The sequence below is a fragment of the Bufo gargarizans genome, chromosome 7 (genome assembly GCF_014858855.1).
Source record: "Bufo gargarizans isolate SCDJY-AF-19 chromosome 7, ASM1485885v1, whole genome shotgun sequence".
Taxonomy (NCBI): domain Eukaryota; kingdom Metazoa; phylum Chordata; class Amphibia; order Anura; family Bufonidae; genus Bufo; species Bufo gargarizans.
This window is the reverse complement of record NC_058086.1, coordinates 42,460,273-42,474,890: the sequence shown is the minus strand read 5'-3', so window position 1 is coordinate 42,474,890 and position 14,618 is coordinate 42,460,273. Positions and strand designations below refer to the sequence as shown.

Here is a 14,618-nt window from a genome sequence, read left to right as displayed (position 1 = left end):
TTGCCAAGCTTGTGAAAATAAAGCGAGGTGACCCCCACCTGAGGCCTGGAGTCATTGCTGACAGGTGTTTGAAGACTGAGGCTTGGACTTAAAACAATAGACCTTTTGATTTATTTATTCTCCAATGTGATCTTTTCCTTTGGTCCCTAGCCACGTCCTCCTTCTCTCTAAACTGAAACAAATTTGTTTGTTTGGGAAAGGATGGTACAGGAAACCCTTTTTCTTGTCAGAGGCTTCGTACAATATATCATCCAGTGCAGGACCAAATAGAAAACTACCCTGACAAGGAAGGGCGCATAATTTGGATTTTGATGCAACGTCCCCTTTTCCACCCCTTTAACCATAGGGATCTTCTGGCAGAATTGGACAAAGCCGCTGCTCTGGCTGACAATCGTAACGAGTCAGCCGTTGGTCTGAAATAAAATCAGCCGCCTTCAGCATAGGAGGGATTGCTTCCAGCAGTTATTCTCTCGGGGTTTTACTAGCTATATTTGACTCTAACTTCCCCAAACAAACCTTAAAGAGGACCTTTTCATGCGATTTTATTAAGGGAGATCTACTGTATACCTGTACTTGCGGGATACCCCCGCTGATGCTGCCACCCTGCTTGATTTTTTTTTTAAATATGCCTCCTATGCCCCGCCGGATTTCTCCCGCTCAGTATGCCAATACTGAACATCGGAACAGGGAGGAGGAGACGCCAGGGTTTCTCAATGGGCGTCTCCTTCTCCCTGGCTGTAGATGCTCAGTATTAGCATACTGAGCGGGAGAAATCCGGCGGGGCATATATATATTTTTTTAATCAAGCAGGATGGCAGCATCTGCAGGGGTATAACGCAAGTATAGGTATATATCTCTCTTAATAAAATCGCATGAAAGCAATATGTTTCAGCAGTATTCGGTTTAATGGAGGAAGTGGATGCCTCCCAATTTGTTCTAAGATAAGTGTCGGCTCTTTTTACCATTGGGCCTTTAAGAGAACCCAAATCCTCAAACCGGAGGGCCGAATTTTTTTATGACTTGCCACAGGGGCATTCACCCTCAGTACATTTTGCCAGGCCGCTACTTCCTGATCATTAAATGGATATTTACTTTTAACCGATCTAGGAAGAAAAAAACTTTATCAGGCTTGTTCCAGTCTCTTTTCGTCAGTTCCTTAACACAGTCCTGTATGGGAAACACTCTCGCTTTCCTTGGTCTCAGACTTACAAACATTAAATCTTGTCTTGACCTGGATTATTTTTCCTCTTCCACTTCCATGGTAGACCTTACTGCTCTTAACCCCTTAGTGACCACCCATAAGCCTTTTTTACGGCGGTCACTAAGGGGCCTTAGGCTGGGCTGCCGCTTTATCATTATAGGGGCATTATTACAATAGTTTAATCAGATTCGCACTTAGATCATAGTCTCCATTTTTGTATTGTTTGTTTTATGTTTTTTTTTGTCTTTATATGTAGTCCCCTAATGAACTGACCCCAGAGAACAGTTCAGAGAAGTTTACATGCCTGGGACATATGGTATGTGCTCATTTTTTCCCCACTGGTGATCAAACTTAGACGCCACTGGGTTATATGGGAGCATATATGTATTATGTGCGATTATTTATTTATCTTGTAAGTTTATTATTTTCTGATACATGCATTGACCAATGACATTACTGTAGTCAGAATAGGTCTCTTCTCGGTGGCAGTATCCATCCCTTGTCAGGGACATATAGGTCCTATCAGGAGGTCCCTGACACTGGATGGCCCCTATTGGGGCGGCCGTTCTGTTTTGCTATGCAGGGCTTTAAGTTTGATAGGGCAAGTGTGAGGGCGAGATTTTTCATTTCCTTGTCCCGCCCAGCCTTCTTGTTAATTGCTTTTTATGGGCACAATCTGGGAGAGTTCTAATGATCATCAGTAGAGGTTACGTTTTACACTGGTGAAGGTACTCTGAGAACACAATCCAAGGACCGGTTTGGCTGGGTTTCTAGCAGAAGCACACTATAATTTTTGTAATCACGCACAACCTCTTTAAAGCAGTATTGTCATCACAAAGTGATAGCCTATCGCTAGGTTATGACATTACTTTAGCGGTAGCATTCCAACAACTGCACCACATATCAATCCTGTGAGCGAAGAGGACACAGTGCTGGTTGTTTTTTCGTGCATTTCTAAGGTGCCCATTCACCGTCAATCGCTGTTGGACGAACATTTGTTCGACTGACAACTGTTCCTCCTGAATCTATTAGTCACATAAATGCTTGGTTTGGCCGAGCATGCATCAGTTTGCAATGGCAAGAGTGGAAAAAGCCACTGGATGAGGCTTAACTCCTGCCAGAACCAAAGGATATGGCATTAATATTCGACTTTACAAGTCTTTCCTACCAACGCCAGAGTCAGGAGGCCCCCCTCATATGCATTAGCTAGTTGCTTGGCACTGCCAAAATCAGCAAGTTCAACCAATGATAGTCTAATGTGTATAGGGCACTGCCAGAGTGTTGCAGATTTTTAGTGAGCATTTTCCATGTCTGAGTATTACAGCTAACAAATAATTAAATGGAAATGAATGAGATTTTTTGAAAGCCTCATCCTTATGCAGCAGAAAAAATAAACTCTACATGGATCTTGAGGCAGGCTGCAGAGCACATAGTCAAGTTTGTGGCAGATTCACTGCAAACTCTTACTAAAATTTACATGATACATCACATTACAGAAGGAATAGCAAGCCTTTATCGTGTGTCAGGTAACAAAGTGCCTTTGGAGAATTTCTGAAGAAATGTTCTTAGGATACAGAACAGCGTTATCCTACTGACTAGACAATATAGTTACCTGGGACTTGAATTCTGCCTCTTAGATACTTCAGTAGCTTCTGGGTACCATTCTAAAATTGAAAATTGTACAAAATAATAAAAAAAATTAAAAATATCTGGCATGCATACAGATTCATTCAGTGCAGGTTGCATAATTAAGAAATAAAAAAGGCCTGATCAGCGGGGATCCCGGGTGTCAGACCGCCACCAATTAGATACCGATTACCTATCCCGAGAATAGGTATCAGTATTAAAAAGTCTCGGAAAACCCCTTTAAAATTACATTTTAAGACATGACTGGTATGGATAGGCGGTGGCAGAATCTCCCAGCAGGGGTTCCACACACTGTCTGCGATTCCGGCCAAGTTTTGTATTTGCACTGCGCATGTGCCATATGGGGACATAAACAGCTCAAGGAAGCCTGGATCAGTCTGTACAGACAGTGCACCTGGACAGCTGAAGTGACCGTTACCCACCTGGATCAGGACAGTAAATATAAAAGCGGCATTCCAGCTTTCTGAACCCCCGGATAGGTCAATATCAGAAAAAAGCTGGAATACCCCTTCAAGTTCAGCATGTGGGGGGGGAGATTTTTTTGGGCTCTGAATTCATTGAGGGTTCTGGTCAAAGGTTTGACTTAATTCTGAGGTCTGATGTCAGTAATTTTTAGGGTCTGGCATCATAACACTTTTTAAAGCCCTTTTTTTTCTGATTTGGAGAAAAATGGAGGGGTTCCTCCAGATGATTTTTTCCAGGAGTTCCTCAATATGAAAAATGTTGTGAAATCCTGTTCTAGAAGCTAGCATAAATAAGGAATAATAGTAAAAACGGATATTTATAACAAGCAGCCGACACTTAAACAAGATAAGTTAAACTCCAGCCAAATCCAAGTCACTAATCAGTTTTAGCTAGTAATATTAGTTAGGGGGCGAGTCAGCAGTCTCCACAGGAGTCAACAGCCACCTAAGAATAACATCTGACTACTAATACAAACCCCTTGTTAAATACAGACACAACTCTAGTGAAAAGCCATTCAAAATGTAGTCTCCACAGTTATACTTACACTGAGAAGATCCTTCCTAATGCCCCTCAAGGGATTTCCTTCCAGCTGAAGCGATTTTAAATTTGGAAGATTTGCAAGAGAATTGGGCAGACTGCAAGGAAAAAAAAAAAGACAAAGAATCAGAAAGGCTCCAACCGATCTATCACTATGGTCTGTCCATCGTCTGATATCACATTAGGCCCCTATGCAAGCCATAATGGCTATGCTGTCTCACCCCTGACATTCAAAGATGGGTGAAAACTTATTGCAAAATAAGCAATGCATACTTCCATTGTATGGTGAAAAGTCATGTGCAATTTGAGTTCTGCAACAGGTATGGCTTTTTCCCGAATGTCATGTTGCAGTACGTTGCACGCAGTTCCTTCCCTTAGTTTTTAATTAGGGCTGCAGCTAACGATTATTTTAATAATCGATTAGTTGCCGATTAATTTCTACGATTAATCGATTAATCGGCAAAAACGACAAAATTACAAAACAGAGGTTTATATGATCTTACTTGAAAAAATATGTTCAAAGGCCATATTAAAACAAATTGTGGACGACACTATTATGGGGGATCTGTGGACGACACTTATGGGGGATCTGTGGACGGCGTAGTTATGGAGAGGGGGGATCTGTGGGTGGCGCAGTTATGGAGAGGGGGATCTGTGGGTGGCGCAGTTATGGAGAGGGGGGATCTGTGGGTGGCGCAGTTATGGAGAGGGGGGATCTGTGGGCGGCGCAGTTATAGAGAGGGGGGATCTGTGGGCGGCTCAGTTATGGAGAGGGGGGATCTGTGGGTGGCGCAGTTATGGAGAGGGGGATCTGTGGGTGGCGCAGTTATGGAGAGGGGGATCTGTGGGTGGCGCAGTTATGGAGAGGGGGATCTGTGGGTGGCGCTGTTATGGAGAGGGATCTGTGGGTGGCGCTGTTATGGAGAGGGTTCTGTGGGTGGCGCTGTTATGGAGAGGGTTCTGTGGGTGGCGCTGTTATGGAGAGGGATCTGTGGGTGGCGCTGTTATGGAGAGGGGGGATCTGTGGGTGGCGCTGTTATGGAGAGGGGGGATCTGTGGGTGGCGCTGTTATGGAGAGGGGGGATCTGTGGGTGGCGCTGTTATGGAGAGGGATCTGTGGGTGGCGCAGTTATGGAGAGGGGGATCTGTGGGTGGCGCAGTTATGGAGAGGGGGATCTGTGGGTGGCGCAGTTATGGATAGGGGGATCTGTGGGTGGTGCTGTTATGGAGAGGGGGATCTGTGGGTGGCGCTGTTATGGAGAGGGGGATCTGTGGGTGGCGCTGTTATGGAGAGGGGGATCTGTGGGTGGCGCTGTTATGGAGAGGGGGATCTGTGGGTGGCGTAGTTATGGAGAGGGGGATATGTGCACTGTTATGGGCATAACAGTGCACAGATCCCTTTCCTCATAACAGTGCACAGATCCCCCTTCCCATAGCAGTGCCATACACAGACCCCCCCCCCTCCTCCCCATAGCAGTGCTATACACAGACCCCCCCTCCCCATAGCAGTGCCATAGACAGATCCTCCCCCTCCCCATAGCAGTGCTATACACAGACCCCCCTCCCCATAGCAGTGCCATAGACAGATCCTCCCCCCTCCCCATAACAGCCCCGGCCCCGATGCTTATAAGTCGGACTAATCACGTCTGCATCTTTATTTTACCTTTTTACAATGACGCTCCTGTAACAGCCAGGCAGAGCGGACGGCGGCGTAACGTCACTCACTCACGTGACGCACCTGCTCCGCCCACCTCATGAATGAAGGAGGCGGAGCAGGCGCGTCACGTGATTGAGTGACGTTACGCCGCCGTCCGCTCTGCCTGGCTGTTACAGGAGCGTCATTGTAAAAAGGTAAAATAAAGATGCAGGGACCGCCCGCCCGCATAGCAACGAATCGGCGATTATTCGATAACTGGATTCGTCGACAACGAATCCAGTTATCGAATATAATCGATTACATCGATTAATCGTTGCAGCCCTATTTTTAATACAAATCCTAAATCACGCATAACTTGCAGCAAAATTGCAACACTCAGTCATAGACAAACTGCACACATTTTTCGGTCAGGCGACAAAAGTCACCATGTAGCCCAGGCCTAACTCTTACTTGCTCAGGTCATTATTGGTCAAGTCCAGCCGTTCCAGTCCTTTAAGCAAAGCTATTTCATCAGGTAAGCTCTTCAGTTTATTATCCCGCAGCTCCAGTATAATGAGACCACTCAAGTGTGACAAGTGCTGGGGGCCCAGAGTATTTATCTGGTTGTTACCAACATGCAGCTCCTGAAGGGTAAATGTGGAGCAGAATTGGTTATTATGAACTGATAACCTGTCACATGCCATATACTGAACAGCTTTTTATAAGCGTCCCACAGTAAGGAGCGTTTAAACCTTCAGCAGCTTGCAGTTGGGAAGCTCAGGCAGAAACGTCAGCTTGTTCTGTCTTAGGTACAGCTGCTCCAGAAAATCCATTCCAGCTAAAGAAGTGGGCACGTCCTCCAGCAGATTTGATGTGCAGTCCAGCTGTCTGAGGCCTTCAGGAACCATAAGGAAATTACAGTAGTCAGTTATGAAATTTTAGAAGCAGAGGGCACATGAGCAAACTACAGTACAATTATGACACAGCTCCAAATCCCATGCGGGGCCACAGAGTTAAATTATAAGAGTTGGCTTCTTGCAGCCACCACTAGAGGGAGCTTGCTGCAGTGTTTATACTATTAAGTGCAATAAGAAAACCGTATGCCGTGGGCTTCCCCTAGTGGTGGAGGCAGGAATCAAATATTAAAGGGTTTTTCCAGGATTTTAATATTGATGAGCTATCCTCACCCCTGCTGATCAGCTGGTTAAAGACAAGGCCGCGCGAGCGCTACCTTCCCTGCAGTGTTGGCAGTGAGTCGCCCCATTCACTTCTATGGGACAATACGTTCCTTTACACTTGCACTTTTGGAGTGTGCCATATGTGTAAAAAAAAAAAAAAAAAAGAAGATTTTGGGGGGTGATTTTCCAAGACCAGCACAATTCTGATTTGGACTTATGAGATGCTAGCCTTGATAAACCTGCCTAGATGTCTATTCAGGGGATTTAGAGTACCAGATAAACAAAGTTCAGACTTAATTCAGAAGTTCATCAGCTCGGAATGGAGGGTAATAGAGAGCAAGCACAAGAAGGAGCGAGTACAAGGCTTACTTTTTAAGGAGCTGATTTCAGCAGGAAGGGATTTTAGCTTGTTGCTGGACAGGTTGAGCCGACTGAGATGGCTAAGACCTCCAAGGCATCCTGAAATGTTCCGCAGACCATTACTGGAAAGGTCCTGTAATTGGAGAACATTTTACTGAAATCTTGAGCTAAAGCATTGCGTCAAAGACTTTTATCACTCAATAGTTGAACATACAAACTCCATGCAGATGTTGTCCTTGGGTTGGACTGAAGCCTAGGACCCCAGTGCTGCAAAGTAATAGTGCTAACCTGCTGCGCAATGGGAAATACGGGGCAGGTTTATTAAGACCGACACTTTCTGCGCCAGTCTCAACTTCCCCTGCTCTGCCGGAGGATGCAACTAATTTATGCTACGTTTTTAGGAGCAAGGGAGATATTTAGGCGCAAGGATAAATCTCCCCCTATAAGTTGTGTAACATATCGGAAACAGGAGGTTTTATCCCATTTACATTGACTTATTGTACTGGAAATATCCTTTTAAAGGGGTATTACAATTTTGTAAAGTATTGGCATAGAGCTACGGATTTAGTGGGGGGTGACCGGTTAGTCCCCCACTGATTCTGGGAATGAAGGGATTGCAGTGCTGGTTTAATGCTGCGCCCCTTCACTGTTTTTTCCTGTAGAGCAGCACTCCCCACTAACCGGAGCGTAGGGATCTGCAGTCTGGTTCCATTCAAAAGAGTAAGGCCTCTTTCAGACGGGCGTCCCGGATTTGCTCTGAAAGGCGTCCATGCGTGTGATAAAAAAAAATTTATGTGGTACCCAGACCCGGACTTCTTCACTGAAGTTCAGGTTTGGGTTAGGTGTTCTGTAGATTATGTTATTTTCCCTTTTAACATGGTTGTAAGGGAAAATAATAGCATTAGTGTTGAGCGAACTTGTGTTTTAAGTTCGGCGTCTATCAAAGAATTGCGTTATGGATTCCGCTACCACAGACCATAACGGAATTTAGAATCCATAACGCGATTCTTCAATAACCCGAACTTTAGACGCCGAACTTAAAACACAGGTTCGCTCAACACTAAATAGCATTCTTAATACAGAATGCCTACTAAAATGTCGATTGAGGGGTTAAAAAATTAAAAAAAACATAACTCGCCTCATCCTCTTGTTCGCACAGTCAGCATAGTCTTCTTTCAGGACCTGCAAAAGGACCTTTGATGACGTAATCCTTCTATCTTCATTCAGCAGGACCTGCGCTGACGTCACTGCGCTCAACACGTGGTGAGCGCAATTACGTCAAAGGTCCTTTGGCAGGTCCTGAAAGAAGAAGAAAGAAGACTATGCCGGCTGCGCGAACAAGTGGATGAGGCGAGTTAATTTTTAATTTTTTTTTTATTTGTTAACCCCTCAATCAACATTTTAGTAAGCATTCTGTAATAAGAATGCTATTATTTTCCCTTATAACCATGTTATAAGGGAAAATAATACAGTAAATTGACTTTAATGGGGTTGCTCATCCCCATCATCTCCTAGCAACCATGCTTGAAAATCGCACCGCATCCACACTTGCTTGCGGATGCTATGCGATTTTCACGCAGTCCCATTCATTTCTATGGGGCCTGCGTTGTGTGAAAAACGCACAATATAGAACATGCTACAATTTTCACGCAAAGCACAAGTGATGCGTGAAAATCACCGCTCATCTGAACAGCCCCATTGAAGTGAATGGGTCCTGATTCAGTGCGGGTGCAATGCGTTCACCTCACGCTTTGTGCCCGTGTGAAAAGGGCCTAAGGCCGGCTGAAGTTCGCTGCACAGTAGAGTGGCTGGGAGTGCGTTTCATAGCACTATACTGCCATTTTATAACATTAGGATACTCCTTTAATAAGTGCTACAGAGGCTACTGAAGAGGACATACCAGCTCCTCCAGAACACTCAGCGGTCCCAGCACGTCTGGCATTTCCTCCAACTGGTTGTGCTGGACAAGAAGGCTCTTGAGATTCTGCAGCTGCGCTAGCTCCGGCGGCAGCGACTTCAGTTTATTGTGACTGGATAAAATACAAGATATCAGTGAGACGAGGCTAGAAGTCTATATTCATACCGTATCCCTGAAAGGAAGCGTCCGTCACCCCATATACCTGACGTTCAGCTTCTGCAGGTTCACCAGCTCTCCGATGGCAGCGGGGAGCTCCGTCAGGAGGTTGTCATGGACCTGTGAATACAGCGCAGTGTTAATTCTACACCAGTGACAGCAGTAGTGTCGCTCAGAGCACTTCAGGTATCAAAGCGATTACAGTGAAATTCCTAACCAAGCATTCAGTAATTCTGATAATTCAGCACTTATTGCGAACACTTTTTTTGGGGGGAAAGTGTCCTCCACCTTTACATACTTTGCACTGATTATCCAGTAATCAAGGATCTTTTCTTATCCGCCATCAGATTGCAATAAACCCAGATAAAATAAATTTTAATCTATTAATTCACATTAAAGGTTTTTGGAGACAAATATTGATGATGATCTATGCTCAGGATTGGTCATCACTATCTGATTGGTGGGGGTCCGACTCCCGTCACCCCTGACGCTCAGCTGTTTGAAGAGGCCATGGCGCTCCGATGATTGCTGCAACCACTTCCTAGACCAGTGACAACACTTACATTGGTCTCATTCAAGTGAATGGGTCTGGGCTGCAGTACCAAGCACCGCCACTATACAACGTAGGGCGCTGTGCATGGTAAGTTGCGAGGAGGCTGCTTTAAACAACTGATAAGCCGTGGTCCCGAGTGTCAGACCTCCACCTATTCCTGAGGGCAGGCCATCAATATTAAACTTGGGGAAAACAGCTTTAAAAAGGACTCTCGGTAGGTAAACGTTATCCACTAGCCACAGGATAGGGGATAACCATCATATCGGGGGGGGGGGGGGGGGGGGGGGGTTATACAGCTCCACCGATCACCCCCTGCAATGACTGGAGGGGCCAGATGCACATGTGCGCGGCTGCTCCATTCATTTCTATGGGGGTTTCTGAGATAGCTGAGCACACCGGTGGATAACTTGTACCTACCGGAATAGGGCATCTGTCTGCAGTTTTGTACCTATGACACTGGCTGACCTGTTCCATGTGCTCTTGGCAGCTGAAGGCAACCGTGTCGGTCCCATGTTCATATGTGCCCGCATTGATGAGAAAAATTATGTTTTATTATATGCAAATGAGCCTCTAGGAGCAACGGGGGCGTTACCATTACACCTAGAGGCTGGGCTCTCTCTGTAAATGCCACGTCCTTTGGACTGTGATTGACAGGGCCAGGCAATGTAAACATGATCACACCTGGCCCTGTCAGACTGCAGAGGGAGTGGCAGTTCTAGAGAGAGTAGAGCCTCTAGGTGTAATGGTAACGCCCCTGTTGCTCCTAGAGGCTCATTTGCATATATTATAACACCATTTTTCTTAGCAATGCGGACACAAACATGGGAACAACACAGATGTCTTCAGCTGCCAAGTGCACATGTCATAGGTACAAGTCTGCTGACAGATGCCCTTTAACCCCTTAGTGACCACCGATGTGCATTATTCACGGCGGTCACTAAGGGGTTAAAGGGCATCTGTCAGCAGACTTTTTTTACGGCGGCCTAGTCTATGTGCTGCACCGGTCCCCCCTCACACGAGAGCCGCAGCCCTGCGATAACAGCCCGATGGCAGGGTGCCGATGTGTGTGAAGGCTGGCTGGGGTCTGATGTAGGCCCCAGACCAGGCTTCAGTAATTTCCAGCAGGCTGCGCCTCTCTGGCGCAGCCTGCTGGCTAATGTTAAAATAGCATTGTCATTAAAATGCAATGCACTATAAGGATAGTGCATTGCATTTTACAAGCAATTAAAATACTGTCTGTTAAATTTCCATAAAAAAAAAAAAATTTCCAATGAAAAAAGTTGCAAAAAATAAATAAATAAAAAATCTCACCCATATCTTTGGTATTGCCGAGTCCGTAATGTCCTGGACTACATGAATATCACGTAAATTATAGCCTACGGTAAACACCGTATAAAAAAATAAAATAATAATTATAATTTATTCTTAGGCTATTTTCACACTAGCGGCAGGACTGATCCGACAGGCTGTTCACCGTCCTGCCGCTATTTCGCCGTGCCGCCGCTCTATCCCCATTGACTATAATGAGAACAGGGGCGGAGCTCCGGCGCAGCACGGAAGAGCGCGGCGAACGCCGCCGGACTAAGAGTACTGCATGTCCGACTTTTTATAGTAAAACGTAAAAAAACAATATGTATTTGGTATCACTGTAATCGTACTGACCCAGAGAATAAAGATATTATGTTATTTATACTGAAAAATGAACGTAAAAATTTATAAACGTAAAAATGCAGTGCCAGAATTGCCGTTTTTCCCATCTCCCTCCCAGAAAGAGTTAAAAGCAATTCAGAAAGCTATGTGTACCCCAAAATGGCACAATTAATAACTTTTTCTGCAAAAAAAAAAAAAACAAGCCCTCATACAGCTATATAGACAGAAAAATAAAAGTTATAGCTCTTTGAACACGACTATGAAAAAAGAAAAAGAAGAAAAACGCTTAGTCAGTAAGGCCCAAAATAGGCTGGTCACTAAGGGGTGAATGCCATGGTTTTCCCAAAAGGCGACTTAAAGGGAACCTGTCACCAGGATTTTGGGTATAGAGCTGAGGACATGGGTTGCTAGATCACCGCTAGCACATCCGCAATACCCAGTCCCCATAGCTCTGTGTGCTTTTATTGTGTATAAATTTGATACCGATTTGATACATATGCAAATTAACCTGAGATGAGTCAGAGCTTGAAAATATGACTCTTCTCTGGTCACACAAGTAAGATAGGACTCTTTCATGTTAATTTGCATATGTATCAAATCGTTTTTTCACACAATAAAAGCACACAGAGCTATGGGGACTGGGTATTGCGGATGTGCTAGCGGCCATCTAGCAACCCATGTCCTCAGCTCTATACACAAAATCCCGGTGACAGGTTCCCTTTAAAGGGCATCTTGCGGTTTTGAAAAACCAAAGCATGTCCTGAAAGCTGCGCAGTCTGTGACCGCACTGAGCAACAGCGACTTGGGTCCAATGCTACACTCTGCTTTTTATCTGGGCACTATGGGACGGTATAGCAGAGCCGTGACGGCGGGAGACGCACATCGAGCACCACGAGGGCCGGGAGCAGCCGGAGGTCGTCGGGCAGAGACTGCAGCCGATTGGAGGAGAGGAACAGCTTCAGCAGATCCGTCTGCTCCCACCAGCGGTCGGCCGCGTCGAACTGGACGTTGGTGTGCGCCTCCTCCGGGGTGTCCAAGTTTATTCTCCAAACGCTCGCCGGAACTAGACAATAGCAGAAAGACAAGGGTTAAACGCAAAAGACGCAAACAGCGCGGATATTTTCCGCTAGACTATTCAACGGAGCAACTCTAAGGCCAACGGTAACAATAAAAAGCTGCGGCATCAGATTAAATTGGCTGACACGGATGAGCGGGATCCCGACCGCATGCTGCAGCCCCTCGTGTGAACCAGGCCGTAGTAGAAACACATGGCGCCCACCGTGCGTTCAAGTCGAGGCTGAAAACTGCGGTTTTTACCTCAAATTGATGCAGTTTTCCAAAGATTTGGGTTTTGCGACAATAGAATTGCACTAATTTGAGGTAAAACTTGCACGCCGGCGCAGTTCTCTGCGGTTGCTATGTGCGGCCATGGCGCTAAAGTCACACGGTGTCTGACATCAGGGCAAATGTATTTCCAGCAATTACAACCAGGAGATCACAAAACACCCCAAAACCTGCTCCTGGCCCCCTCACCCTCGCTCAGGCCTCTTCCTGACAGGTTCAGCTGGCCGCTCTTCCTGGCCGCCTTGATCAGTCCCTGAGGAACGGCCGGCTCCTTGGCCCTCTGGTCACGGAAACCTTCCCGGGAGTCCCCGGTCATTCCTCCCCTCCTGAACCGAGACATGACAGGCAGCGGGGTCCGGGGGACGCAATTCAAACCCAGGGAGCCCGCCCAGAGCGGACACTGCCGGCGGGAGGCGCTAGGTGGCGCCCGAGAGCGGCGCTCCTAATATGGCGGCTGCGGGCGGTGTGCATGAGGTAAATACACCGCGCGTCCCGCCCTCAGACATGGCGCGTCCTGCTGCGGCAGCCTGGACGTGAGGGGGTGGAGGTGCAGTGTCCAGTGGGTTATACTGGGAGTGACTGGGAATGTGCTCACACTGCCCCCCTCCACAAGTACACCAGTCACACTGCCCCCCCCCCCCCAGTACCAGTCACACTGCCCCCCACAAGTACCAGTCAAACTGCCACCCCCCACAAGTACCAGTCGCACTGCCGCCCAAGTACCAGTCACAATTACCAGTCACACTGCCCCCCCCCAGAAGTACACCAGTCACACTGCCCCCCCCCCACAAGTACACCAGTCACACTGCCCCCCCCCCCACAAGTACACCAGTCACACTGCCCCCCCCAAGTACACCAGTAACACTCTTCCCCCCCCCCCCCAGAAGTACACCAGTCACACTGCCCCCCCCCCCCACAAGTACACCAGTCACACTGCCCCCCCACCCAAGTACACCAGTCACACTGCCCCTCCCCCACAATTACACCAGTCACACTGCCCCTCCCCCACAAGCCCCCCCAATACCAGTCACACTGCCCCCACAAGTACACCAGTCACACTGCCCCCCCCCACAATTACACCAGTCACACTGCCCCTCCCCCACAAGCCCCCCCCAATACCAGTCACACTGCCCCCACAAGTACCAGTCAAACTGCCACCCCCCACAAGTACCAGTCACATCCCCCCCCAGTACTAGTCGCACTGCCGCCCAAGTACCAGTCACAATTACCAGTCACACTGCCCTCCCCCACAAGTATCAGACACACTGCCCCCTCCCCAGAAGTACCGGTCACACTGCCCCCTCCCCACAAGTATCAGTCACGCTGCCCCCTCCCCACAAGTACCATCACACTGACCCCACAAATACTGGTCACACTGCCCCCCCTCCCCCCAAGTACCGTCACACTGCCCCCCAAGTACCGGTCACATGTCCCCCCCCCCCCCCAAGTAGCGGTCACACTGCCCCCCCACAAGTAGCGGTCACACTGCCCCCCCCCCACAAGTACCAGTCACACTGCCCCCCCACAAGTACCAGTCACACTGCCCCAACAACAGTCAATTAGAAAATCTGTGTTTCTGGCTACATCGGGGGTGCACCGGACATATAATGGTCTGTGACCCCTCTGGTTTTCCAGCTATAAGGCTGTATTCAGACGTGCAGTCAGGTCGTGTTTTTGTTACCTTGGAAATCCTGGTGCTGCTGCAATTTCACATTTTGCTGCTCTGCCCGGTAAGGCCCCATGCACACAACTATTTTTTCGGATCATATGCGGACCCATTCAATTCAATGGGGCCACATCTGTAAGTCCATTCTGCGGCTGCGCAAAAAAGTAGAACACGTTGGAAAAGAATAGGCGTAGCAGAGTGCGGGACCCACGGAAGGGAAGGCGCAGGATGCACGTGGCTGGCATCCATGTTTTGTGAATCCACGATTTGCAGACCACAAAACAGATATGGTCGTGTGCAGGACATA

At 47.4% G+C, this 14,618-nt stretch overlaps 1 protein-coding gene across 1 annotated transcript in view; it reads right to left on the bottom strand.

Moving 5' to 3' along the window:
* LRRC40 (leucine rich repeat containing 40) overlaps positions 1-13,076 on the bottom strand; it is a 28,727-nt gene extending 15,651 nt beyond the window's left edge. Inside the window, exons 1-9 of the mRNA XM_044300783.1 lie at positions 12,835-13,076; positions 12,183-12,364; positions 9,145-9,218; positions 8,925-9,054; positions 7,034-7,157; positions 6,239-6,381; positions 5,958-6,130; positions 3,858-3,948; positions 2,814-2,865 (exon numbers count right to left, since the gene is read on the bottom strand). Coding sequence (XP_044156718.1) covers positions 2,814-2,865; positions 3,858-3,948; positions 5,958-6,130; positions 6,239-6,381; positions 7,034-7,157; positions 8,925-9,054; positions 9,145-9,218; positions 12,183-12,364; positions 12,835-12,985 — 1,120 coding nt within the window. The 5' untranslated portion in view covers positions 12,986-13,076. The remainder of the gene's footprint in view (positions 1-2,813; positions 2,866-3,857; positions 3,949-5,957; positions 6,131-6,238; positions 6,382-7,033; positions 7,158-8,924; positions 9,055-9,144; positions 9,219-12,182; positions 12,365-12,834) is intronic.
* Positions 13,077-14,618: the final 1,542 nt, after the last annotated feature.